Below are 26,560 nucleotides of genomic sequence, written 5' to 3'. Positions count from 1 at the left end.
TTAAAAGCTAATGGACTTACTGTCAGCTTCAGTAAAGATTGCTCAGTGCTATTGGGTTATTCTCCAGTTAATACTCACATGCATGGCATGATGACACTGACATTTGGTTTTGTTCCTTGGTAGAGGTCAGTGGAAAAGCGATTTAGAAAGACAAGGTAGGGATGTATACAAAGACATAAATAGACTTTGAAGGATCAAAAAAGAGTAAATTAAAAGAAAGGTAAAGAGAAATGGTAATTACTAAAGAACGAAAAATAAGACACACACAGAAGTCTTTCTTCCATAGTAAAGTCCCGTTTTAGGGATTCAGTCTTCTGTACAGTTGCATTTAGATTGGGTCAGCAAACATACACATTTATATATACTCACCAAGCAATATGTGTATTGTTTCCCTAAAAGCATACTAAAATTTGTACCATCCTAAACTTGGACGACATTGATGATAGTACAACAATTAAAATGTGTTAGTCATATGCCAGCTTCTAGCACACTCAGTATAACCTGATCCATGACCAAACAAATTTAATAAGGCAGGGCTAAAGTTTATATTTACAGTATCCATTTTACCGCAGGGTCCACTTAAGGTGAATGTACCTTTGAGGCTGTGTCATCTTCCATATACTGTATATGAATACATGGATTCACACAAAACAGACTTACACACACACACACACGCACACACATGCACACACACACACACACACGCACACACACATACATACACAGTCGCCTGCCTTCCACTTTCCAGTGCAGTTAAAAGGGCACTTCAAGGGCTGGCCTCCAGTTCTCTCCTTGAACTTTATCACCAGACAGAGATGGCATTATGTTCTTATCTCAACAAATAGAGCGTGTGTGTGTTTGTGTGTGTGTGATGTGTGATGACATTAAGGTTTTATCTGTGCACATGGAGCTGGAAGCACAATGATTATAGAGCATTACTGCTAAAGGACTGAAAGGTTGGCTGTTTGTGTGTGTGTATGTGCAAGGAGCACCAAAGGTTAGCGGTATTGACTGCTGCTAGTGCAGCCACTAATGGGGATACCAGTAAGTACTTTAGAGATGATACGGATTTAGTTGTGTGTGTGTGTGTGTGAGAGAGAGCTTGTCATCACACATGTCTCTTTCAGTTTGCCAATGTGCTTATCGGTTGTCTCTTTCTCTCTCACCTCCTCTGTTTCCCTGCCAAATACTCAAACACCCACATACGCGCATAACACATACACACAATTACACACACACTTTACTTCACCTACACATTCTTCATGGATTCATGCCCTACAAGCATCCTTTGGCTCCCTACTGTTCCACTGTCATGTTTCCGTATCCGTTTATCTTACCTTTATCTCCCTTCACCTTCAACACACACACACTTGCATCACTGTTTTAGTTCCACATGTGTGGACCTCCATACAGGCCACAGATCATTATATAAAATGATGGGACCTACCAACACAAGAAAACTATACATTCTTCATGAGATGTGTAACTGAGGTGTGGTGTTATGAGAGAAACAATGGAATAAGTGGGATGACATAGAAAATGCCTTCCCTCCAGCCTTCCTTTCCTCCCTGTACTTTGATAATGGAACATGTTTTGGACTGATGCATCCCCTGGTAATTCCTGTGTTTAGTTCCTAATGGGATTTATGCTTTTGAAGGTGTGGTAGATGTGAAATTGGAATTGTCTTGGTATAGAGAGAGGGGTATCGGAGAGTGGAAGAAAAAGAGAGGAGAGACAGAGAGAGAGAGATGAAGCATAATGAAATCAGAAATAAAAAGCGGCAGTTTATGTGAGAAAAATGCAGGCAGAGGGAGAGGGTGTGCACTGAAGAAGGACAAATTGGGGGACAATCATGGATTCTGGGAAAAGACACAGAAACAGATAAAAGCATTGAATGTTTCAGTAGAAGCCAAGGAGTTGCTGTAAGTACAGTACCATGCTAAAAGATGACAATAAAGCAGAAGGCTTTCTTTTGCTAAAGCCTCTTACTGTGTATGGCTGAATGGCCACAAACAACATAGCAGCTTTTAAGAGGAGCACCTGATATGTAGACACTTGTGAAATGCATTCTTTGTATTTTTGGTTCTTGCAGTGAACACAAATATTTTCCTTACAAACCCCAGCAGATACAGAACAGCAAAAAATACAAGGGAATGAGTCTGAGCTCTGAATTCCACCTAATTTTTTTGAATAGACAGATTTTTCTTAGTTCTGTATAATCAACTATTTGGTCCAGACTCATCTAAGTTCATAGATCTTTGACAGATTAGAATCATGATCAGCTTTATTGCAGTGAATGAAAAATATTTATATCAGATTTGGGGTGATGGGTCCCGCTACTGATGAGGCCTAAGGGAAGAAACTGTTCTTGTGGTGTGAGGTTTTGGTCCTGATGGACTGCAGCCTCCTGCGTAGTGGGTAGTGGTAGGTAGTGGGTAGGGTAGTGTCTGAAACAGTCTGTGTCCGGAGTTGGGGGGGCTCAGCTCTTTCATGCTCGCCTCAGAGTCCCGGAGGCATGCAGGTCCTGGAGGGATGTTAGATTGCAGCCAGTCACTTTCTCTGTGGAGCAAATGATACACTGCTGTCTGCCTTTGTCCCTGGCAGGGGCAGTGGCAGTGGCAGCAGCGTACCAGATGGTGATGGAGGCGGTGAGGACATGGATCAATCATGTATTTCAGCTAGCACAGGAAGTACATCCTCTGCTGTGCTTTCTTGGTGAGGGAGCTGATGTTCAGCTGATGATGGTGCCCAGCAAGCATAAGGACTCCACACTGCCGACTATGGTGTCACGCAGGTTGATGGGGGTGGGTGGTGCTGTGCTCTTCCTGAAATCCACTACCATGTCAACTGTCTTAAGACCGTTGAGTTCCAGATGTTCTGTCTGCACCAGGTCACCAGATGGTCAAGCCCATTGAGGGTGGTGTCAACTTTAGGACCTTGACGGACTGGTGATATATGATATTGGAGATGTGTCTGTAACTTAAAATGCATTCAAACACAAACACTTGCAAGGAGAGAATTGCGCACTGCAAGAATTGGTTGTGTGAATCACTGTCCTCCCCCAGAAGCAAGGGTGCAAAACTCTTAAGGGTGGAGGTTTAAGCATATGGTTGGGCAGAAACAGTGTTTGACTTTGTTTTGCTGTATCATAATCAGAATTGACCACTCACTGCTACACTGTGTCAGGAAAAACACACACACACCACACACTCACACACACATATGCAGAGTCCAATTTCCAAACACCACAACCCATGGAGACCATCTGTTGTGTGTGTGCAAATGTGTACGTGTTTGTATTAGTTTGTTTATTAATCATTACACAAGTGAGTGATCACAGGCATAAGTGTAGCTGTTTGAGTGGTGTGTTTGTGCATTGATTGCTTTTGCTTTAAGTAAAGAAAAGTCAGTGCCCCGTTTGTTACTGATTGGTCCAGAAGGAAGTGCAGACGGCTTATTGACTACTGCCTTATGGTTTAATTTTTCATCTGACATCTTTGTCTTTTTTTCATTGTTCACCTGCCTTTGCTCCCATTTACTCCTGTTTCCATCATTTAACGTTGTGTTCTCCTCAGACCAGCGGTGTGTTGATAACACTGTGGATTTGTCTTTCTACTTGTACCTGTCTCTCTTTTTCTCTCAGATACACATACAAATGATACACTTGAACACCTGTTTGCCCACTTGCAGACTGTCATGTTATCTCCTCTGTCATCACTCTAATAGGGTCAGACTCAGGGCCAGCTAGTCTCCCTTCCACTGTGGAATGCCATTTATAATAAATAAATATGGAATTATGAAATAAATCCTGAATATATAATACATATATAAAATAATGTAAATATAAGTATAGAAATTAGTAAATGAAATTCAATAAATAAATAGGTTTCTATTTTAATATTTACCCTGAAATAAATAAATCTGGCATTATGAAATAAAAATCCACTAACATAAATAGTTTAGTTTAGTTTAGTTTTAGTTTTGAAAAACATGCTTTTCTAAATTCCTGTTTTGTTTGTATTCTATATTGACACATTTATATATTTATATTTACATTTGTTTACATATTTATTGCCTCTTTTATTCATTTCAAGATTCATATCTTAGCCATATTTATTTATTATTTATTTAACATTGACTTAAATGACATTCCATATCCCACAGGGCCCAGCAGGAAATAGGAGGAGGAATAAAATTGATAATTGAGAGTGCAGAAGATGTAATATGTCTTTGGGGTCAGTTGATCTATTATCTCAGCTTTGCTTTGATTTTGCACAAAGCATTTTGTGTCAGAGCCATGCTTAATAACTTATTTATGAGGCGTCCCAAATGGTCTCAGTAAGGAGTACAAGTTCTCCTTTGTGAACAAGTATAATTGAAATTACTGATGACATCTTTTACTTTGTCTCAGTAGGTATGCTGCAGATCAATTTAGCATTGTTAGGTGTATTCAAGGTACTCATGCACAGGTAAACCTTGATACAGTTTTTTGAGCCATAGCCAGATTGAATTGGCTCAACTTTTAAATGGCAAATTACATCAGTTTAGTTCAATGTAGCAGTGTATCAATATGCTGTTCAACCATCAAGCCATCCTAGTTAAACACAGCTGATTAAATGCTTTTAATCCTATGAGACTTTTGGGCCACTAAGGACCTGTCTTTCACTCCAAGACTCAAAGATGATTGTAAAAAATACAGATGCAAGAGCAAGTTAGTGAGTTAAGAGAAAACATGGTATATGTCCTTTTTAATTTGTAATCATACCCTATGTGTCACAGACAAAAATAGTCAATTGTGAAAACAGGGTCATTAAAATGTTGTTATCAGCAGCATAACATACACATTTTACTTGTGCCTCTCGCCCCAAAAAGCATCTTCATGTACACGCGGGCATAGGTACAGACACACGTCTCCACATAATGCGAACCTGCAGTCTTTGATCAGCACCATGGACAGCAGCCGAAGTGCCAAACACAAATCTTACAGCCTGCCCTCTCGACTCAAATCATCTGTCTCCAACTATCAAACAACCGAAATAGCTTTAACCAGCCTACAGGAACAATTCAACACAAAGTAGCTGGCACAGTATGTCAAAACCCCCGGACAAATAGCAGTCAAGAAGAGCACAGTAACTCATTATGCCAACACCATAGGATTGAATGGATGACGGCCTCTGAGCTCGATCCACGTGGCAATTGTCGCTTTGTAATTAGCTGGGGCCTGGTGCAATGCACCAGTTGCACTGTCAGTACTCACTCCACTGGTCATTATCATAGGTGTTCTGTTTTGGTGTCACTCCATTTGTTTTAATTTTTTTTTTGATAACTCAGATGTCTTTACTTTGATCATCATTATGATGGAACCCATCACCACTTCTTTCCTAAATGTTACACAGTATGCATTCGTTTACAGTAAATAAAAGGCGTATGTGGTTGAGATCATTGGCTTCCAAATGGTAACTAAAAGTGATGCTGTGTAGAGTATTAGCTCTGATCACAGCAAGAAAGGCACATACCACTCATCTGAAAAATATCAAAACTATCTTAACAATAGAACAATATCCAGGGGGTCAATTAATTTTAAATTGAATGAACTAACTATGCAATTTATACCTCAGTTTCACAGCTGAGAGTATTCCCTTACAGTTTGTCGAAGGGCAGTTTAAATGATTTTATAACATTATAATTTATAACCCACAGCTCAGAAAAAATATTTTTTTAATCAAAATGATTTTAAAATGACCTAAATTATGTCAAGCTACACTCAGCCACCAGAGTTATATGTTAAACATAAGTGCACAGGGGGGTCAGTTCCTGGCTGACATAGCATATGCTTCCACCCTTGGAGGCCAGATCAGATGTGTAATTGAGCACCATGACAGCTGCTACTCTCCACCATATACAGCTGGTTATTCCCTTCATTGCTCACTCACTCAACCACCAACTCTTCATCCTGTGACACTACAATGACCTCTCTCTTCCCAGTGGTAACTGCTAAATTTCATGTTGTAAGATTGTTACACCAATTTACTAATTCAGCTTATGTAAGAATGTGACTTATAATGACCCCGTGTTCAAAAACTGTGTGCGTTAATACTCATAGACCAACCTGGGTACTTCCTGGCTGAATTTTCAAGAAACCCCAAGGCATAATTTCTGTGATATGATAAATTATGCATCCACATTAGCAAGGATTTGAAATAATGAACCGCACAGTTAAATAGCAGCTAAAATTAGTTAGTAAAAAGTTGTCCTTTGTCCTTGCTACGTTGGCTTCTTCACTACCCAGAAAATGGGATTTTCTGTGTAAGAGATGAACTTTTCATTGTTGAACACATTCATGGCAATTGAATACTGAATGATAAAGTATTTATTTTATTATTATTATTATTATTTGATTATTATTTTTATTTATTCTTTAAGAACTTCCAGTGAGATATTGATGTTATGTTTAGTCAAGTGAGTCAACAGGTAAAAGGTATTGGACCCAAATGCAGACTTCTGACTCAGTTAGACATATTTAGTCCAGTCCAAAACTCAAGACAAAGTATGTCCACAGAACAAGGCCGGCAGAAATCAGATACAAAATCCAAAACTCCAACAGAAAGGTAATATCCAAACAGAAATAACAGAGTACAAACAAAATCCACAGAAATCCACAACAAAAGCATGAACACACATGATGCACAGACAATGCAACAAAGACTGAACAAAACTGAGGACAAAATAAAGCCTACAGATACAAACCAGCAGGGAGAGAGAGAGTGAACAGGTGAGACACATTAGGGACTAATCAGACTGAACAGGAAACAAAGCTAGACAAAGACACCAGACACAGACAGCTCCAAAATAAACAAGGACGTAAAACTCTTGAAAATGCACATGGATGACTAACAATTGAGAACACAGAGGCAGGGAGTGATAACCACTCAAGGAAATGGCAAAAACAACTTATTAATATACTCATTTCAGCTTTGTTGTTTTGTTTGCTTTTGTGTGTGAAGAAAAACCTATATCTGGTGTCATGAACAGCTGACCTGTGGTGCACTTTTAATAAAGTGCACTCAGGGGCAGGGGCACTGTGGTTGACCTGTGGACAGTATGACTGACTGTAGACACATGAAAAGAGGTAGAGGAATCATTTTATATTGGGTCAAAGATTTGTCAACCCAGAGAAGCAGAGCTTGCTCATAGGGATGCTTCAGCAGCTTGGTCAGCACATACACACACACACTCGTATGCACCCGCTCATGCAAACAAACATACAAGCGTTCTTTCCTCGCTTTCTATGCATCTGTTTCCATCTGTCTCACACAGCAAACCTTTCAGTCCTCTCATCTGACCTCGGCACAGGCAGTTTCAGTTGGTATGACTTGTCACATTTTAGGGCACGTGTTATTTTTTAAATTCACCTGGGTTCTGCTCTCTTCTGGCCTGTTTTAATCTGTACTGACATGTCCTATTGTCAGTTGGACCACTGAGCTAATGCTGAGTATATTTGTTTCAGCAGCTGTAAATACAGTATCTCACAAAAGTGAGTACCACCCCTCACATTTTTGTAAATATTTTATTATCTTTTCATGTGACAACACAGAAGAAATGAGACTTTGCTACAATGTAACGTAGTGAATGTTACAGCTTGTATAACGGTGTAAATTTGCTGTCCCCTCAAAACACATCACACAGCCATTAAATCTAAACCGCTGGCAACCCCTATGTGAAAATGTTTTTTTTATTTATTTCTTTACATTGTAGCGCCATGTGCCATGTCTTATGTGTTATCACATGAAAAAAATATAAAATATTTTAATATAATAAATCAAATATTTACAAAATTTTGAGGGGTGTACTCACCTTTGTGAGATACTGTATATTTTACAGAAGCCAATAAAAGCCTGTAATCTAAAAATGATTGCCTGTTCTTTTGGCTTATGTTCTATTTTTAAAGTCATAGTGATATCGCATCAAGATGAGTAAACAGCATTACTACTGGCCCGTTACTGAATGCATAAGTGTAAGTGTACCGACTCTCATTAATTTTTTTTGTATTTTAACCCCAGTGGCTTTTTGTGAAGTAGGAGTGCATAATATTTATCAAATATGCTTCAAAGGGAAGAGTTATAATTAGTTTGAGATGCTACTGGCTTATAAATTCAATGCATGTAATGTCATGGTTAAGTATTTTCAAACATGGTGTTTATTGTGTTTGTTTAACATGAACTTATTAGAAGCCTGACAACCATAATTCAAGTTTGTAGACATGAAGTTATCTGACAGTGAGTTGTTCAAATTCAGTTAAGGATTGGCTGACCGCAAGGTTGAAGCTCATTGAACATCTGACCCAGTCACTAAAGGTATTTTTAATGAGTGTGTGTGTGGCTGTGGGTGTGTCACCGTGGGAACAAAAACTAAGGCTAATATTAAGACATTAAGGCTAGGGAATGCATTATGTCAATGATATCTCCACAGGGATAGGGGAACATACATATGTGTTTACAATTTACCATTATAGTGATTTTTTGTCCTAGTAATGTAGTATGCATGTATTTAATGCACCATTACAAAGAATTGACGACAGATTACATACAATGCACTGTGTAAATAGTGAGGAATGTGCAGAATGCTAGCTTGTAAACTGAATCTAGATTGTTGTTGAGGAGTGTTGTTAGCCAGTGTATACTGTAACTTAATGGGTAGATGTATATTTAATATGGGTTGTGGACATGCATAACACACATGCACACACAACTGTTTTTCTTAGATCTATCAGGACAGCTTATTCTATTTGTTCCAGCCATTGATCTGTTCATTTCAAAATGTCAGGTTGCATATCATCATATTTACTGGAGCTGGTTGTTTGTGTGTGTGCGAATGTGTGTGTCATACATTCTCCCTGTGGATTTGGCCATGCTCGAATCTGTGGTGTGATCAATAAGCTGAAAGGCCGACATTCACACACAACCACAAAGTATTGTGTGCTTCTGCATGCACACATTGGCACACACAAGCCAACACACACACACACACACACAGTTGGAGGATGATAGATGTCTTGCATGTTGGCCCCGTTACCCTTTGCCATGACAACACATACTATGAAAGAATTTTTCTGTCCTAGGATTAAATTATGTCAGACAGAAAGGGAAAGAGAGGAGACATGGGGAGCAATTGAGAGTGAGCGAGAGAGAAACTTATAGCTGCCGAGAAATGTCTGCTGAAAGGACAAAGATATGAATGACTCTGCTGCACTTTTCCCCCCTTGTTTTCTTCAGAAAGTGAACGATTGATCAATAATGCCAATGGTGGTTTGGTGAGCTGGGCAAGACCTTGTCAAGATGAGCTTTGGTAGCTTTTGTTGAGTGTGACCGCTCTCTGTTAGTTAGAGTGTGTGTGTGTGGGTGGGTGGAGGTGTAGTAAGAGACCTCATCAAATGGGGTTTGCAAAAAGAGACAGTGTTCTTGAGCAATCACTAAAGAACTCAGAAACACACACACAGGCATAGATGCAATCTGCATCTTTAGTATCTCTCTGTTTCTTCCCCCCACCTCTCTCTGTCTCACTAGCATGCAAGCACAACTTTTATAGACTTTGTTGATCGCTGGTGTGTAACCACGGCTGAATCAGACTAATTAAACAGACAGTAATGGTTGTAATTTACAGTCATTAGTTGTTGGGAGGAATCACACAGGCCTTTGACACCCCTCTCTCTGATCAAGTCATGGGTATTGTCCAGTGCATCCAAGACCGGGACTTTATTAGTAACTAGTAACTAGTTCATAAAAAAAAAATAAGATAATCGGATTCACCATCTTTCTTTCCGACTTCACCTTTGTCCACTGAGGATGAGCCTCACAAACATTGACACTTTTTCACACTTGGTCTTTTGCGTTCTTCTCCTGCTGCAGTCATATTGTTTCTCTTGCACCTGGATATTTTTGCCTGGATGTGGGCACACTTGGTCCCTTTTCAGAAATGTATAATATGCCACTACCATATCTGGGGCATGCATGTGGCGAAAAAGTCCACAGGAGTCCTTTCATCTACCACCCACCACCCATCCATCGTCAACTGCTTATTCTGTGTACAGGGTGACGGGGGGCTGGAGCCAATCCCAGCTGACATCGGGCGAAAGGCGGGGTACACTCTGGACAGGTCGCCAGTCCAGCGCAGACCTTTCATGTACTTAATATTTTTTATAGACTAAAACCTTTGTCAGCACATTTTGGCACTGTTTTAACCGATTTATTAATCATATGCCATTTGTCCAACTCAATCACTGAACACTTTCATCAAAATGTATGCCATTACTTTACACTACCATGAGTGCATACCTTTTATGCCTAAGTGGCCCCACTATATTATATTAGATTCATCACTTACTTAAAGTTCCCTGAACCATTATATTTTTCTTGGATTTTTAGTGTTTTTCAAAACTGGGTATAGTGCCACTTTTACAACCAAAAGTATTTTAAAGCAATATGAACACAACCTGTAGACAAGACACACAGATGTCTCGAAAATTAAACATTGTATTTACTATTTATTATTGGCTGTGTGTATCGGCTGTGTGTTAGCCAACAGGATGTCCCCTCCATGGTTTGTGTAAAACTTAACAATGCTCCATCTGGCCTTGTGTATCTGCGCTTCATGCGCACAAACCATGTAGTAACAAATCATACTACACAATGTTATTTTACAAAGACATTATCTAACATGACAATTCACTGATGTAGTCATAGCTGTCATTTATCAGATGTGTTGGTACATGCGTATTGGGTTAGTTTATGTCTCTACATGACATGTAGTTATCATGCACTATCTATTTTCATGACGATGTATGAAAGTAGGTACAGATTTGTTTTTATTTATTCATTCAACATGGCAGTGGAAGAACAAACCCAAGGCTTGAGATTACACTTAGCACCTAATGTGCTAACAGAATGCATGCCAATGGAGTGCCAGTTGAGAGTATATTTGTATTTGCCTGTTTGCATGCCATCAATCAGAACTCTGTGCTCTTCTGCCAAGTATGTAAATCCATAGAGCAAAGCAGTGTCATAATGTACCGCCCTCTGCTTGGCATAGTCTCTTTTTAACAGACGAATATGCACAAACACAATCAAACATGCATAAGGCACACTGTGGGAGCTTGAGTGAGGCAAGTGACATTAAGCCTAAATGGCAGCGATGACATGCAGCAGTTATGATGTACCAGGGAGAAAATGCCGCAGTTAGCATGCACTAAATGATCAATTCATAAACACAGAGGGTGAAAGAGGGGGAGAATGAATGGGACACACAGCCTGAATGAAAATGAAGTGAGAGGCCAAGAGGGTAAAGTCCTCTCCTTATTTTGTAGTGTTAATGTTTTAATGTGCTTTGTAACAGACGCAAACAGGTGCAAAGAGGTTACATAGCTCACCAACTGATGAAAGGGAGTGCAAGAATATATAAAGCTGAATTGTATGAAGTTGTCAAAAGCCTTGAAAAGGGCAGCGAAGGACTGACTGACAGTAGCACAAGGATACTGTGTGCTCTGAAAATGGGGATGAAATCTGAGAATCAGGGACGATCTTGAATGACCTTGCTCATCTGTACAAAGTTAGGACTTTGAGGAAAGCCCAGCCAGTCCTGGCTGATCCTAGCCACCCCCTATCCAAGGAGTTCATGCTGCTTCCGTCTGGTTGAAGATAAAACATGCCAACATTCGGAACCAATAGATTTAAGAACTCATTCGTCCCTGCTGACACTGGCCATTTAAATAACGCACTGTGTTTTTTGTTTTGTTTTTTTATTTATTGTGTATTGTCTGAATAGGGCGGTACAGTGGTTAGCACTGTCGCCTCACAGCAAGAAGGTTGTGTGTTCAAACCCGCTGTGTGGAGTTTGCATGTTCTCCCTGTGTCCGCGTGGGTTCCTCCCACCATCCAAAGACATGCAGGCTAGGTTAATTGGTGTCTCTAAATTGTCCTTAGGTGTGAGCGTGAGTGGTTGTCTGTCTATGTGTGGCCCTGCGATGGACTGGCGACCTGTCCAGGGTGTACCCCGCCTTTCGCCCAATGTCAGCTGGGATTGGCTTCAGCCCCCCGCGACCCTGTACACATGATAAGTGGTTGACGACGGATGGATGGTGTATTGTCTGTCTGATGTTTGTGTAGTGACTGCTAGCTGTACAACAATAAAGATACCCTTGACCTCCCCTTGATATCTAGGCCAACATCACAAATCACATTTTGCCTCAAGGAGCTTTAAAATCTGCAAAGCATAGAGCACCCTCTATCCTTATACCCTCGAGGTCTAAGGACAGAGGGTGACAGGAAAGAGGAAAAACTCCACCCAAAAACCTTTTTAAAAGAGAAAAAATCCTCAAGAAAAAGCAACAGAGGAGGGATTTCTCTCCCAAGACGGACAGACATGCGCAAGATTCTCAATACTTTCTAGATTAGATTAGATTAGATTACTTTATTGTCCATTTTAGTGGAAATTTGTCTTTGACTTCTCCAAAACATATAAATACAACCATGAGACCACAGTTATCAAACATTAATAATACAACACAGTACCACTATTAAACATAAGCAACTACTCAGTATGATATACCACTTTAGTTTAGGGGACACAAAAGAGTAACTAATGATTAAGTAATGAGTATCTAATGAGTTGTCACTAGCTTTGTGCTGCTCAGTGGCTGACTAATAGTTAATCAGGAATTACTCATGAAGAAAGTGTATGTCAATTCACAGATATTTATGAACAAATCATTAATTCAATATCAATAATTCATTGATATAGGATCTCCCAGTCTGTTCTCTAGTAACTCATTATTATCTACTATATAGTTCTCGATATTGAGTTATTCAGGAGCTACTTATTAACTATTCTTGAATCAGGTCATTCATGATTTGTTCCTAACTCATTTTCTTATTTACTACTCACAATTATGTGTGCTCAATTGGAAAGTGTTACCATATCATCAATAGGAAATCCAAGACAGATCACAACACTGTTTACTGTTTTTATTTCTTGGAATTACAGTACACAAAACACATGCTAGTCCCTTTCTCTTTTCTTTTTCTATCTCCTCTCTGCCTGTCTCTCTTGCCTTCTGTCTGACTTTCTACTTTTACTTTTCTCTCTGATGTTCTACCTGTACATTTTGCTTCCTCTTTACTGCATTCAGGTGGCATGAAGGGTTTGAGATGATTACAGTAATCATACTCCCCCACCTTAAGACCAAGACACTGACACCCTATCTCCCCATGCAGACACAGAAAAACACATTAATTATGGTATTCAAAATGCTGGCTTGGATGGTCCAGATTTACCGTGGTCATTCTTTGAGTGTGTCAATGGATGCTTAACCATATAGTACAGAAAATAAAATAACTTTTCACTGGGCAAATAATGCTACAGCGGCTGGACTGTGAGGAAATGCTGTGGTAGAAATTGGTCTGTGCGCATGCCTATGTTTTCAGACATTTGTCTGTGTTGCTTTTGTATGTGCGTCTGTACTTTCACAGCTAGAGCATGCATTTTTTAAATGTGAAGATTGGATATTCCTAGTTTTGAGGCTGGGCTGCAGGCTATTTGCTTGATTTGATCACAAATAGTGCATGAAATTAAATTACACAACTAATTTTCAATTTAGAGCACTTTATTCAATAGCAATGCCCACTCTCCCTCTTCAAGCATCCCCCTCAATTTACTTAGGCAAAATCTGCTTTTGCATTAATATGTATTACCCTCTCACACATAGAAACACAAACATATAATGGAAACACTGTATATTATACAGTAAGTGTGCCTGTGTAGAAATAACTAATTGATTCGGTTTGGAATTATTGTTGTCTCCTTGTGTATGTTTGAAATTACTTTCGAAAGAGTGAATGGGAGGAGACTTCCCTGTGTCCTGAGGGCCATTTTGGCCTGTTGTTAAATGTCAACTTGACCAGCTGCAGAGATAATATAGCAAGTTTTTTTTATAATATAGCAAGATGGACAATCCACACATCTCACTCTCTCGCTGCAGTGTCCGCTCGCAAGGGTGAATAAATACTTGCGAATATTTATTCCTGTTGCCTTAATTATGGAAGTGCACTTTACTAACTCTTGAAGCTGAAGACGCGTAGCTATTCTTAACGATTTGTGTTATTTTAAACTAAAAGTAAAATATGTTACTGGCATAAACAGTAAACATATTAAAATATTCCAGTAGCACTTTATAATAAATACACACTGCTATATATGATGCAGAATTCATCATATATAAAGCATTGTTCATACATTAATACACATTAGTAAGTCATTTATAAACATAGTTATACATGTTGTATTCTTTATTAATAAGCTAATCTATAATGTACTATTAAGCATTTACAAATGAAATTTAAAGGCAATTGATAATCTCTAAAAATTTGTTTAATACAGTATTTCATGATTAATTCAGGTAGTTACAAAGCATTTACTAGTTGTTAGTTAAGTACTTTGTGTGACCTCATCTAAAGTATGGACTACCTATGCCTTACAAAGCATTTACAAATGATATTGTAACACAAGTATCAATTATCTTCTGAATAAAAAAAGGAAACCGACACAACACAAAGTGATACAGAACATATTATTTATTACAAAATGCCTTTCAGCCATTCGTTCATAAAAAAACACCACATCAAAGAGAGACCGTTGCTGCATAAACTGTACAACTGTTGGTATAAAATGAACCATGTACAATCCAACCCATTCTCACTCAAGTTGTCACATATGGACCAATAGTTAAAACTCCTTGTTGTCACTTTATAACACACTTGGGAGCCCCTTAGCATCATAGTTCAACGTACTGGGGAAAGCCCTGTAGCATAGTTTTTGAATGCTAAAGACAGGTGTAGAATATTTAACACTAGTGTAGCACTTCAGCTAACTTCCCAACCTAGGTCCTGAATAGTAGTGTAGTGGAAAGAAATAAACTGTGTGTGATTAAAGAACAGTGGGCAGGTGTATTACAGTGCCTTTGACACTCTCATAGTGCACCAGCCATATTTGAAACAATTCCCAAAATAAGAAGAGTTCTTTCATAAAAAATACAATTTAAAAAGTGTCCAGTGTCTTTCAGTTATTTGTATCTCTACCTGGGCAGGATAATGCATGTGTGGTAGATCTTTCTTATCTGCCAGTGTCCTGTAATCTGATGTGTCAGTCCTGTTGAATGGGATTGGAAGCAGCTGGTTTGATCTCATCATACAGGGTGCATCATCTCTGGAACTGGCTTGCCATCTGCCTCCAACGAAGAGTTGACCTCCAAGCTATAATCCAGGGTCTCAAAAACCTGTGTGCACGTATAGTACAGAATAAATCAGATAAATCATCACAATCAGTGTTCTTCAAATGATCTCATCCCATTTGTCAAAACTCAGTATCATCACCCTGTTGTCTAGGGATTCTTCTTAAATTTGTTGTACCAAAGATTTATGACTTTATCAGGTAGCATTTAAGCAAGACATTACTACTATAAATTGATTCAATTTCTCCATCTCTCAGCAATACATTACATTAAATTACGACCATAAAATACTTAACAGAGTTTAGACATTTTTAGACAATTAAATTTAACATGTATTTTCATAAATACCGTAAATAAAAATAACTCTGAAGGTACTAAAAGTGCTTACACATCCGAAAGTACCTCCAGAGATTAGTTTGAAACCACGTCAAACAGTTCACAACATCCTCTGACTGCTTTTAACCTACAGTATATGGTTTTAACCCACCCATTTAAGCAAGCATCACGCTACACTTTTAGCTGTCTCCTAAAGGTTACAAACATTACTCATCAGAGTTTCCAGGAATAAAAAAAAACTCATTTGGCAGATTAAAAAATCCAGAGTGATACTGTTTTTACGCTTAAGACCCACTTCTGGGCCCGTGTGATCTTGTTTTCCCAACTGTGTCTTGGCCTGCTTCTCTCTGTTCTTCCTCAGTGCAGTCTGGCGCTAAAGTCAGCGCGCACTGCAGAGAGATTACTGGATGCGCCAAGCGTCAAGGTAGCGCTACTGCTTTAAGGCCCATATTTTTTATGTGGGCTACAGTCTATGGTTAAGAGACATGGTTGAGATGGGCAGCATGACCAGAAACTGGACTTTCTCTTGTTTCCTGTGTTAAACAAAAAGTCAATATTGAGGGGTTTTTTTTATTCGTTTGCGTATGGAACGCAAGTAACATTCCGTGTTAAAACGTTATTCACTAGTTTTATTTTGAAAGTCTACGTTGCGTATTTATTGTTGCTATCTTGACCGCCAAGATGTCCAAAAACTACGCTAAAGGGGTGTTAACCCAGGCCGTTAAAAAGCTGAGACTTAAAAAGCCTAACTGAAACTTTTTTCAGATACGGTACCGATCCTGAGGCTTTTCCATGCCACCAGTAACGTTAGCTGGGGCATCTTTCGGGTAGTGTTAGTAGCATCCTTTGGGCTTTGCCACTTGTAGATTTACGAGTTATGGTGAGATTATATTCTTCCTAGGGAAAGTATCAAAAAACAGGCAGATCTTTTATTGTGGCCAGCCTAAGGCACACCTATACCCATGCTGTCTGATCAGCATCATGATATGCCACACCTGTGACGTGGATGGATTATCTCAGCAAAGGAGAAGTGCTCACTAACACGGATTTTGACAGATTTGTGAACAATATTTGAGAGAAATAGGCATTTTGTGTACATAGAGAATGTCTTATATCTTTGAGTTCAGCTCATGATGAATGGGGGTAAAAACAAAAGTTTTGTGTTTGTTTATATCCATTGCGTTTATAATTTTGTTCAGTGTACAAGATCTGTTGTGAATAGGGTGAATGCGGAGATGGCTTGGACTGACGTTAGATTCCTGGCCTGAATTATTATACCAGTCCAGTAGTGTTGTAGTCAAGACCACCCAAACCGAGACCGAGACAAGACCAAGACTTTTAGGGGCTGAGAGCAGTCGAGACCAAGACCGAGAGAGGGTGAGACCGAGTCAAGACCAAGACCAGTTCCCTGCAATGCATGGTACGCAATAAAATGTGGAATGAGATCATAGGTGCTTCACAAATTGATCTGAAAGATCCACATTCCCATTAAAATACCCACATACAAACACTAAGAGCTGAATTCAACGTAGTGAATTCAGTGACTTACTGAAGAAGTCCTTTGGATGAGGGACGAAACGTCTTCCAGTATCTTCAACCAAGTCCAGTTGCCCTTGATTTTAACCTTCGTTGGATAACTATGACCTGGATGACTGAGAATCTTCATAGACAACGTAGGCATCGCAGGGAGGGGTGACAGTCGTTAATAAGGGTTGTTGGTTGCATTTGAAGCAATATGTTTTACATCCAATCAAAGTTAGGATGTTAAAAAATCAGACAATGTGAAAGCAATTTATTGATATTCCCAAAGTTATGGTCTTGACTGGTCTTGAAATAAAATCCCGAGTCCTCAATGTCCGAGGCTGAGACAAGACCAAGACCATCAAAAAGTAGTTTTAAGACTGGTCTTAAGACTAACACCGGTCTCGAGCACTACAACACTACAGTCCATTGAGTGATGTGTTTGTTTATATCCATTTATCTAAGTGTTTGATCATGCAATCCGTGTGTACTCTATTGTTAAATCTACCCTGCTTGTGTGAAGTCAGGGCTTGGTATGACCAGCAGACCTTGACTTTGCATGTCAGTCAACAGCAGCCATTTGTCAATATCAATGATTTTCTCTTTGTTTCTCCTTCAGGAGTGACAGGGGGACGGAGGTCATTACAGGATCAAAATGGTGTTTGGCTGTTTCATGGCCACTCTATAAAAACATATATGAGACTTGGGTGCACAGAGGTATGATGTTGTGAATCAGTCTTAGTTCTCTCTGTCTGCTTTCAGACTTTGAGAAAAGGCTTACTTATATTGACATTGAGTGATTGGATTTGTCCTGGATAGCAGAGCTGGTGTTTGTTTGATCTTCTGACTTCAGAAAGCAAGAACTGAGTAAAAGAAAGGAATTAAACTTTTGTGGAGCTGGTGAGAGAGGTCACAAGCATCTCTGTGATAGCATGAAGGTGAACGATGCCCAAGTGACTCCTAACTGGCATGTTGGCATTGAGTTGTGAACAAGGCTGCCGTAGTATGTGTGGGTGGACAAATACACATGTACACAAACAAGGCAGTTTCGGATGTTAGCAGCGGTATTTGTAGCTGGGTTTTGTGTGTGTGTGTGAGGGAGAGGGAGTGTATTGAAGAGTTCCAACCCCTGAGGAGTCATGTCTAGTGTTAGGAGTCTGCCCTTTCGCTAATTAGCCTGAAACATCTGCCCAGACGGCTGCCAGAGGACAGTTATTATGGGGGAAGTGGAAAACTCACATCCACCAACACTTGCATACAAGCAAACAACATCGGCATATGCATATATAAATTATTTTATACCCTCAATCACATTGACCAATTAAGGTGTTTGAACACATTTTCTCATATTCATGTTCAAAAACAATTTTTCCCCATAATGTGAATGTTGTCTAAAAGCTTAATGAGCACCAAGGGAATGGAACAGATAGGACAGTAAGATAGAAAGACAAACAGGCAGAGAAATGGAGAACTGAAAAAAGGATTGCCAAACCTCTTGCCTTTCTTCTCTCTCTTTCCTTTCTCCCTCCTTCATTACTAGTTGTTTCTCCCTTTGCAATGCTCCAATAGATGGAGAGACAGAAACAGCAAGACGGGCAAAAGAGATTAATAACCCCCAGTATTCTAAGGATTCCTATTGTTTTGTTTTCAGCTTTGTCCTTATGCAAAGTAAAGTCGGAGGGAATAAGCAGAAGTACAGACTAGCACAGATGCTAACAGAAAAGAAAAATTATGGCAAAAATCTTGTTTTGCATCTCTCTCCATCATTCTCCTTCCTGCCTTACTCCTTGTCTTTGTCGCAACAGTGTTTCCTGTGGACAGAGTGTTTTACGGCAGCCGTCGGTGTTATAATGATGAATCTTTATGGAGACTCTGTAGGAGATTAAACCACTATTAGCCACGCTCCGTCACCCTCTCCAGCTGTTGCCTTTTGTTTACGGCTAAAAAGTGTTTTATGACACACGGTGCTATAGTCACCTAGACAATTATAGCTAATGATATACGAGTGGCACTGTATTTTTTAAACCAGGAGTGGGAGGAGGAGGTGGAGAGAGGGGGGAAAGGAAAGGAGCGGGTGCAGAGTAAGAAGTGAGCAATTAAAGGAGAGCAGAGATGATGGGTTGAGAGGTGAGGCATGTGAAATGATAAGAGAACAAAATTAAAGGGTAGGGTGGGATAAGGAGGGGGAAACTGAGAGACGAAAGAGATGAGAGTGTTTTGGACAGAAGAAAGTCAGCAGCTGAAGCCTCATCCTTGTTCAGAAGTAAATGACACAGATGGAGTCATATGCCTTGAAATGGTTTTGCAAAGACAGAGACGGGTAAAGGATAAGAGACAAGAAAGAGAGTGGATAATAAATGATGATAATAAATTATGAGTACTATTTGGTTTGAGTTAGCAGAGAAAGTGCTGCACAAAAACAAATCTACACAAATCTATGTTTTTTTTGTAGGTTCTTGCTGGCGCTGCTATTCTTTAGAAATGTATCCTTTGTTTATCATTGAGTGATAGTGTGCTTACTTCATGTACCTTGTGTCCAGTTTTTGCACTCAGTACTCACTGTAAGTTGCTCTTCTCAAAATGTGTGCTTCGCTCATATGTATTTATTTTGCGTGTAGGAAAAAGAGGAGACATGAGGTGAAGGGTGGGGTTAAGAGAAGATAAGAGCAACGTGATATATGTCATCCTCATGCTGGTCAGAGAAAATAATTGAAAGGGAATGTCAGACACTAACAGATTTACTGATAACAGGGGAGGAAAGGGCCACTTGAACAAGCAGCTACAAAGAGAGCTAAAAGAGGCTGCTGCAGCTACTATAAAAGATAGTAGGTGTGTCTGGAGCCCCATATGTGTTGCAGTTGCTCTCTCTATCATCTAGGCAGCATCATTACAAAATGTCCCTACTGCAGTGTTTAACAGTTGTGTAGTTATTGGTTAAGAGTTTACATATAAATATTTAAGTTGCACCATTAACAATTCATTGTTGTTTTCCTGTGCTGAAACATGCCATTTCGAAGCAGTGCATTTGTGTGTGTGTGTGTGCGCGCGTGTGTGTGTGTGTGTAGAAGAATATGAATTCTCCTTTTTTTCTAATACTGCAGTCCTTGATATCAATGCAAGTTACTTCTGAATTACAGTTTAAACTTTATTTATTCTCAATCAATTAAAGTGATAGTGGTTATTTATATAATGTTTGCATCACAGAGAAATATTTACACATTGCTCACATTAAAGTTAAATGATCCATTTTTTAAGTCATTTTTTAAGTCTTTAAGGTAAACAAGCACTCATTAGGTGAAAGAATGAGGACAGATAGTTCAACTGCAGTATATGGAGGTCCCCTCTTGGATAGGTAGATCTAAGTGACCTATTCACAGTTTTCCGTCTTCATAAGTCACCTATTCAGGGCGAACGCTCCCTTGGAGGCAAAAAAGATGTTATTTTGCACTGCCTACCTATCAGGAAGCAAGAGATACACTATTACTTTAAGTTTGTTACTTTTTGCGTTGCTAAAAATCTGGATGGTTGTTGTGCTTTCAGATGCACTAATCGAGGAGGAGACAAGCCTGGACTGTGTTAGGTGGGGGATTCCCCACAATGTAAACGCAAACATTACCGCAGTTGAGCAGCGACAGGTACTTGGCAGTTTTTAACGGTAGAAATACGGCTGCGGGTGCTGTTTATGGATCACAAGTGTCCGACACTTGCAGTTTGTTTTTCTTAAGTTGAGAGGCGATCCAAATTAAATTTAACTGCTTTTGTGGCATCTCCACGGTGGAGTCTCGCTGTGAGCCGCTATGGTGGTCTATTGTGTTGCCCTCAGGGTCACTGCGCATGTCACGTGGCTGAAAACTATGAATTGGCAATTTCTTTAAAAAAAATTGAAAAGCACATTTGCAGCAATATTATGTGAAAAAAGTTAAAAGTAATTTTTATATTATATTTATTTTACTTCAAAATGACCAGGAACACAGGTCCACACTTGGCGGTTTACACTGACTTGGTAAGGTAGGAGTGTGTGTGTGTGTCTGTGTGTGTGCCCAATGGACAGAGGCAAGGACAGAGAGAAAGAGAGTGAAGTGAGTCCACTCTGAAATTTGTCTTAACTGTGTAAATTAGTGAGACAATGTCTAATGTTGAGAGTTGAAAGTGTGTGTTTGTGAGTATTCTGTCGCACACAAGCAATCTTTGCTACATTTGCATGTGTTTGAAAAGGTTTTTGAATGATACCTTGAGCACCTTTGATACACGATTCTTTTTTTCAAATCACTTATTCCAAGCTTCACACTGGGTTTCAGCCCTGCACATTTCCATAATGTTCTTTTTCATAATGTTCACACTTCAGATACCATGCATCACATTATCTGAGCCAGAAAATATCTTTAAATGTGACAATAAGAGGTTTCTTTTTCTTTAAAACATAAGAGAAACAGGCTACTTGTCTCCTAATGCCGTTCCGTATGTGTTTTTATGTGTTGCAGGTGGTGGAGACCAACCTGGTGGCCTTCGATTGTCACTGGATCCTGATTAATGAGGTGAGTGCCATGGAAATGATTTATGGATCACGTACTGGATGTGCCTTCAGCTCACCTTACTGTTTTAATTATCCTGGGGATTTATGTTTTTTAGATCCAGAACACCATCTAATCTCTTTATTGTCTTGGTTGTTTAAAGGAGACAGGATAGCTCAAAAAAGTTTTTTAATCCTTTTGTCTCACATTAATTCATCCAATAACACCCAAAAACAATACAGTAAAGATTTTATATTTTTTTATACTCGCCACTTATTTGGGATGGAGCCGCTGTGTGTGAACAAAAGTTTCAGAGTTGATAATAACGACCTTGGAAGAATTCCTTTGGATGAGCGTATATTCCCAGGTTCGAAATCAGTATTAGTACTTACATTTTTTTCTTTCTGGATTAATGGAGCAGACGAGCACTGACAGTCCACAAAGTCACTCTCTTGCTCCTCAAGAGTGTACAGCTTTTATCCTGTGATTTTTCTCTCATCCATATTCACAATCACTAATCAGAGTGACTACTGGTAATAAGAGAAACATAATTAAACTTTAATATTAGCTGTACTTTCACATTAATTTTGATTAGGAATACATCTTTGATCTTGCGACACAAGAAGTGCCTTTTACAGAACCATCATGATCAGATTAATTTTTGTGTGTACATGTGTGTACACTGCTAGCTAATGCAGCGTGTCTTTGTAGCCTCGGGCATTATAGTGAACTGCCAGGGCACCGCAGGGGGTCCATGCTGCCATACATTCATACAGCAGCAAGTGAACAAACACAACCATATACACAAGCAGACGTACTGGAAGAAGAGCAAAAAACAACATTTACTTTAGGAACGATGGAAAATCTAATTTGGTACAAAAGAAGAAAATATACTCGGCTGCTTTAGTATACTATAGTTTCTCTCTGTTCCATTTTCTAGTCATAAACTGTAATGCTGCTATATGCTACAAGGCTCGGCAGTCTTATTACTTGCTCAGTTATGCAAAGAAAGTATTTCTTTTTGAACCAAATGCTGCAGGGACAGCCAATCATTATTTTCTGATGTTCGCTTTTAGAGTGTCAGTCTTGCAATATTAAGGTTATATTTTTTCATATTTGATATGGATGAGAGGCTGCAGTAACATTGTCACAACCCCTTCACGTACCTCAGAGAACCTCTGAGTATTGTTTTTGCATTTTCTCAAATGCTAATACTTCTAGGGAGTGAGGGAAAAGAATGAGCCTCGCCGCTACACTTAAATGAAGATGGCAGACTTATCAGGGGTACAAATGTGGATAAATCTGTTCCCAAAAACCACTCTGTATTAGTTACTGACGTCATAGAAGGGTTTTTTGCCACTTAAATGCGTCTCCTCTGCTAATTTAAATAGATGGCATACTATAATATGCATTTCATAATGTAACACTAGAGACTTTACTGTGGTCTTGCACTTTCCTGACAGACTGTCTTGGTACATGTTGTTTGGCAGATGGCCATGTCAAGCAGCCTACTGGGCAGTCTGTCATTACTTGACTGCCTGGTAGGCACATCTAGCTGTCTAATAGACTGTGTTCATATTGTTTTGCATCTTGTCAAGCATCTGGTATTGTCATTCTTCAGGCTTCCTGACAGCGACCTGCTCTTTGCTTAGCTTTCCGGTAGGTACGTGTCATTCTGCAGCCAGCGTGTATGTCTAGCAGCATGTAGCCTGTAACACTTTGTACCTGCTGCCTTTGAGGAATCAGTGGTGAAATGTAGTCTGGCAGACCAGTGCTCCCTCAGTTGTTTTAGCAATGGCATAATATCACTCAGGAATGTTTTCTTAATGTTATTATAGGTATAGATGTGTTTCTTTCTTGTGTCATATGAGGTTTTCTAATTTCATACAATCGCAAATGAGAAAAAGATTTCTGACAGTCTGGTAGTCACTTGCAGTTAGCTCCTTGCAAAAAGAGAGCTGTTTGCAGTTGACCTCTCCTAAACGGGGAACAAAAGGCTCCCAGGTAAAAGTAGAAGCTGGTGGTGTTAATGTTAGAAATGTTGTTAATGTATTCCAGTCAAATCAATTAGTTTATCTCTACACTTTCAGTCTCAAATGCCCCACCCCTCTGACACATACAGTACTTAAGCCCCATTACACTAAAGTGTTGACTACAGGCATGATGCTCTCAGGCTCTATCTCACGCTCTCTTGCTTCTCAAACAAAGGTCACGCTGCATTTTAAGTTGTCATTGAAAAAATGCTGCAAGAATCGAGCAAAGTGATTTTGGTGGGAGGAGAGCAGATTGGGCCATAGGCTTAACAGAGAGGCTAAATTCTCTTATCTCTCTGATCTTGGGCTACCTGTACACATGCTATGGCACTTTATGAAAATGTAGACATTCCAGTTGGCATTCAGATACCTCCACCGTTTCATTACCCAAAAAATGTAACGTGAAAACAGGACAGACTGCTGATTGGTCAGAGAGAATCGTCACTATTCACTGCATCATCAGTGCGTGCACCAGACAGAGGCCAGCAACAGAAAGTTTTATATTTTACAGTTTTCGTATGGAATTTTTTTGAGGTGAAATCAGCTGTGTAGATTTCGAATATTGACAGTTTTAGGAGAAGTGATGGCGGAAAAAAAATGTGATGAATATTGTCGGAGTTGAGGAGCTCTGCAAGTGGCTGCGGGGGAAGCCTGCGCCAACCCGCGGGAGGAGCGTGTGAGGCCGGCCAGCCGCCCGCTCACAGAGCCCTCTGCTCCCGCCGTCACACAGACCGCTGCAGCAACAACGGCAGAGGAAAACACAGCTGGAAGGTTTTCATACCGCTTATCTGTCTTTACATTGTGAGTAATTTTGAAACGTTTTAACTTAAAAAAGCTGTGTGGATCGCTGCTGTGTGTGTCGCTATGACGACAAGTTACGAACTATCTCTGGGTACTGCAATGGAAAACGGAGCAGGGCCGAGTAGAGTTGAGTCTATCGATTCGCGCTATGGTAGCATTTTTCGGCAAGGCAGCATAGATCGTCAGAACACCGGCAACAGTTCAACCGTTAGTACTGATGGTAAGATGTGGAACAATGATGTTGTGGACTTGTGAGTAACTTATACCATCTGCTAGGTTACGGTCGCAGTCTGAAGCGGCTTTGATTTGGACACCACCTTGTTTCTTACGACCCGCATCTGCGCATGTGCAACTCCCAACAAAGATTTTGTACAAGTAAGATGCCTCACTCTGTCGCTCAAGACCGGAGCGTACAACACATAGGGTTAAAAGAGGAGCTGCAGCAATATGCAGTATGAGAAAAATATGGTGTTTTTTGAAAATTAAACCATGTAAACCTGTTCTGGAACAACCTCTAATTAAGATTTTGAACCTGGAAATGAGCATAATACCACCTCTTTAAGGTGGAAGAAATAGCAGATGTCCTGAAGCAAAAAAAGTACAGTTTCATAAACTTAACTGAAATCTGCTGGTGATTTCTACCAATGGTAAACTGAGTTCTATGCGAGCACTTCAGATAAAATTTTCCCTAATCATTTGAAGACGATAGTAATCATTTCATTTAGACATAGAAAACGTGTTCCATTACTGTGTCTGTAGTTATAGGAAAGTACAATAATCGGGTTAGAATATGAATGTATGCTTATGCTTAGGCGCTTAGGGCATTCATAGGAAGCCATACTTGATTGGACTCCTCCTTTTTCTTTCTGTATCTTTCACGTCAGCATCATTCTTTTTAAACTCTAAACCGCACTAAAAAATGCCTTTAAAATAATTTAAAGAAAAGTTTTATACCCCTCTTTTTAATGATACAATGTCCTAATTCTGATTATCTGACTGTTCAGATGTAGACACAATATTCCCACCATGAGCTATGTGAAATCCTCTAGCAGAGTGTTTAAAATGGATGAGCGGCTACAATATTTTGTCATACATAATGTCTCCTAGTACTGGTTCTCTGGAGTATGAACATTCCTATGTGTGAAAGTACGCTCCCTCCCTGTGGTTTATTATGGATGAGGGGGTACTGTATGGTTGTCATAACTCTGCTTTATCTACAGCCAGCAGTCAGACAGCCCCACTGAGGGGGAGTTCACAGTTCATAATTGATCATCCTTCCTCTCCCCATCTCCTTCGTTCTGCTCAGGATGAGAGGATGAGGAGGAGGAGGAGGAGGAGGAGGAGGAGAAGAAATAAAAAGGGGCCCTCATGGCTTCGCTTTCTCTCTGTCTTTCTCTTACATTTGGAGGATAACACTACTATTGACCTTACTCTTTCTGAATCGCTCCATAGTCCTTCATTTTCTGCCATGCTATTACAAACTTGATCTTCCCTGTTGCCGTTCACACTTTCTGTTTTTCATTATTCTCTCTCTCTCTCTTCATTCATTTCTGCCTTTCTGTCTGTCAAGGGAACAAGTGCATGGTAATGAGATGGGAAGAAATTAGGCTTTTCTGTCATTTTGGCTCTTAACATATCACTGCATGATATCCCATGAAAGCCACGTAACTGTAATTTGGGGGATTTTCATGCTTTGAATTGAATTTGAAGGATGATATGTCTTCTACAGTTTAAGAACATTTTACAAACCTTTGGTTAATGAAACAATATTAAAACCCATTGTTCAAACTCCAAAAAATGTGTGGTGGACAGTGTGAGTCACTGTTCTTGGAAACATGTTGAAGATATAAAGTGACAGCAATTATAGGCTGCAATCTAATCTAAGATAAAGAGCATTCTTATTTACAGCTACAGAAGTGCCTGCAGAGGGAGAACGAGTTAACAGTTGTGCACAATGTGTGCACAGCTGGAAGTTGCCCAGTATGACTGCAGCCATATAAGACTACTGTTGTTGCTAACCGGCTTTCCTGGAGCTGTTGGATATTGTCTTGTTCAAGGCGTGTGACACTTCTCCTATCCAG

At 39.7% G+C, this 26,560-nt stretch overlaps 1 protein-coding gene across 1 annotated transcript in view; it reads left to right on the top strand.

Annotated features, from left to right (window-relative positions):
- Positions 1 to 26,560, top strand: part of grid2 (glutamate receptor, ionotropic, delta 2) — a 460,903-nt gene that overhangs the window by 256,810 nt on the left and 177,533 nt on the right. The window contains exon 5 of the mRNA XM_046034186.1: positions 21,616 to 21,669. Coding sequence (XP_045890142.1) covers positions 21,616 to 21,669 — 54 coding nt within the window. The remainder of the gene's footprint in view (positions 1 to 21,615; positions 21,670 to 26,560) is intronic.

This window comes from Micropterus dolomieu, linkage group LG21 (genome assembly GCF_021292245.1).
Source record: "Micropterus dolomieu isolate WLL.071019.BEF.003 ecotype Adirondacks linkage group LG21, ASM2129224v1, whole genome shotgun sequence".
In the NCBI taxonomy this organism is placed as follows: domain Eukaryota; kingdom Metazoa; phylum Chordata; class Actinopteri; order Centrarchiformes; family Centrarchidae; genus Micropterus; species Micropterus dolomieu.
Note: the sequence above shows the minus strand (reverse complement) of the source record. Positions and strands in the feature narration are given on the sequence as shown.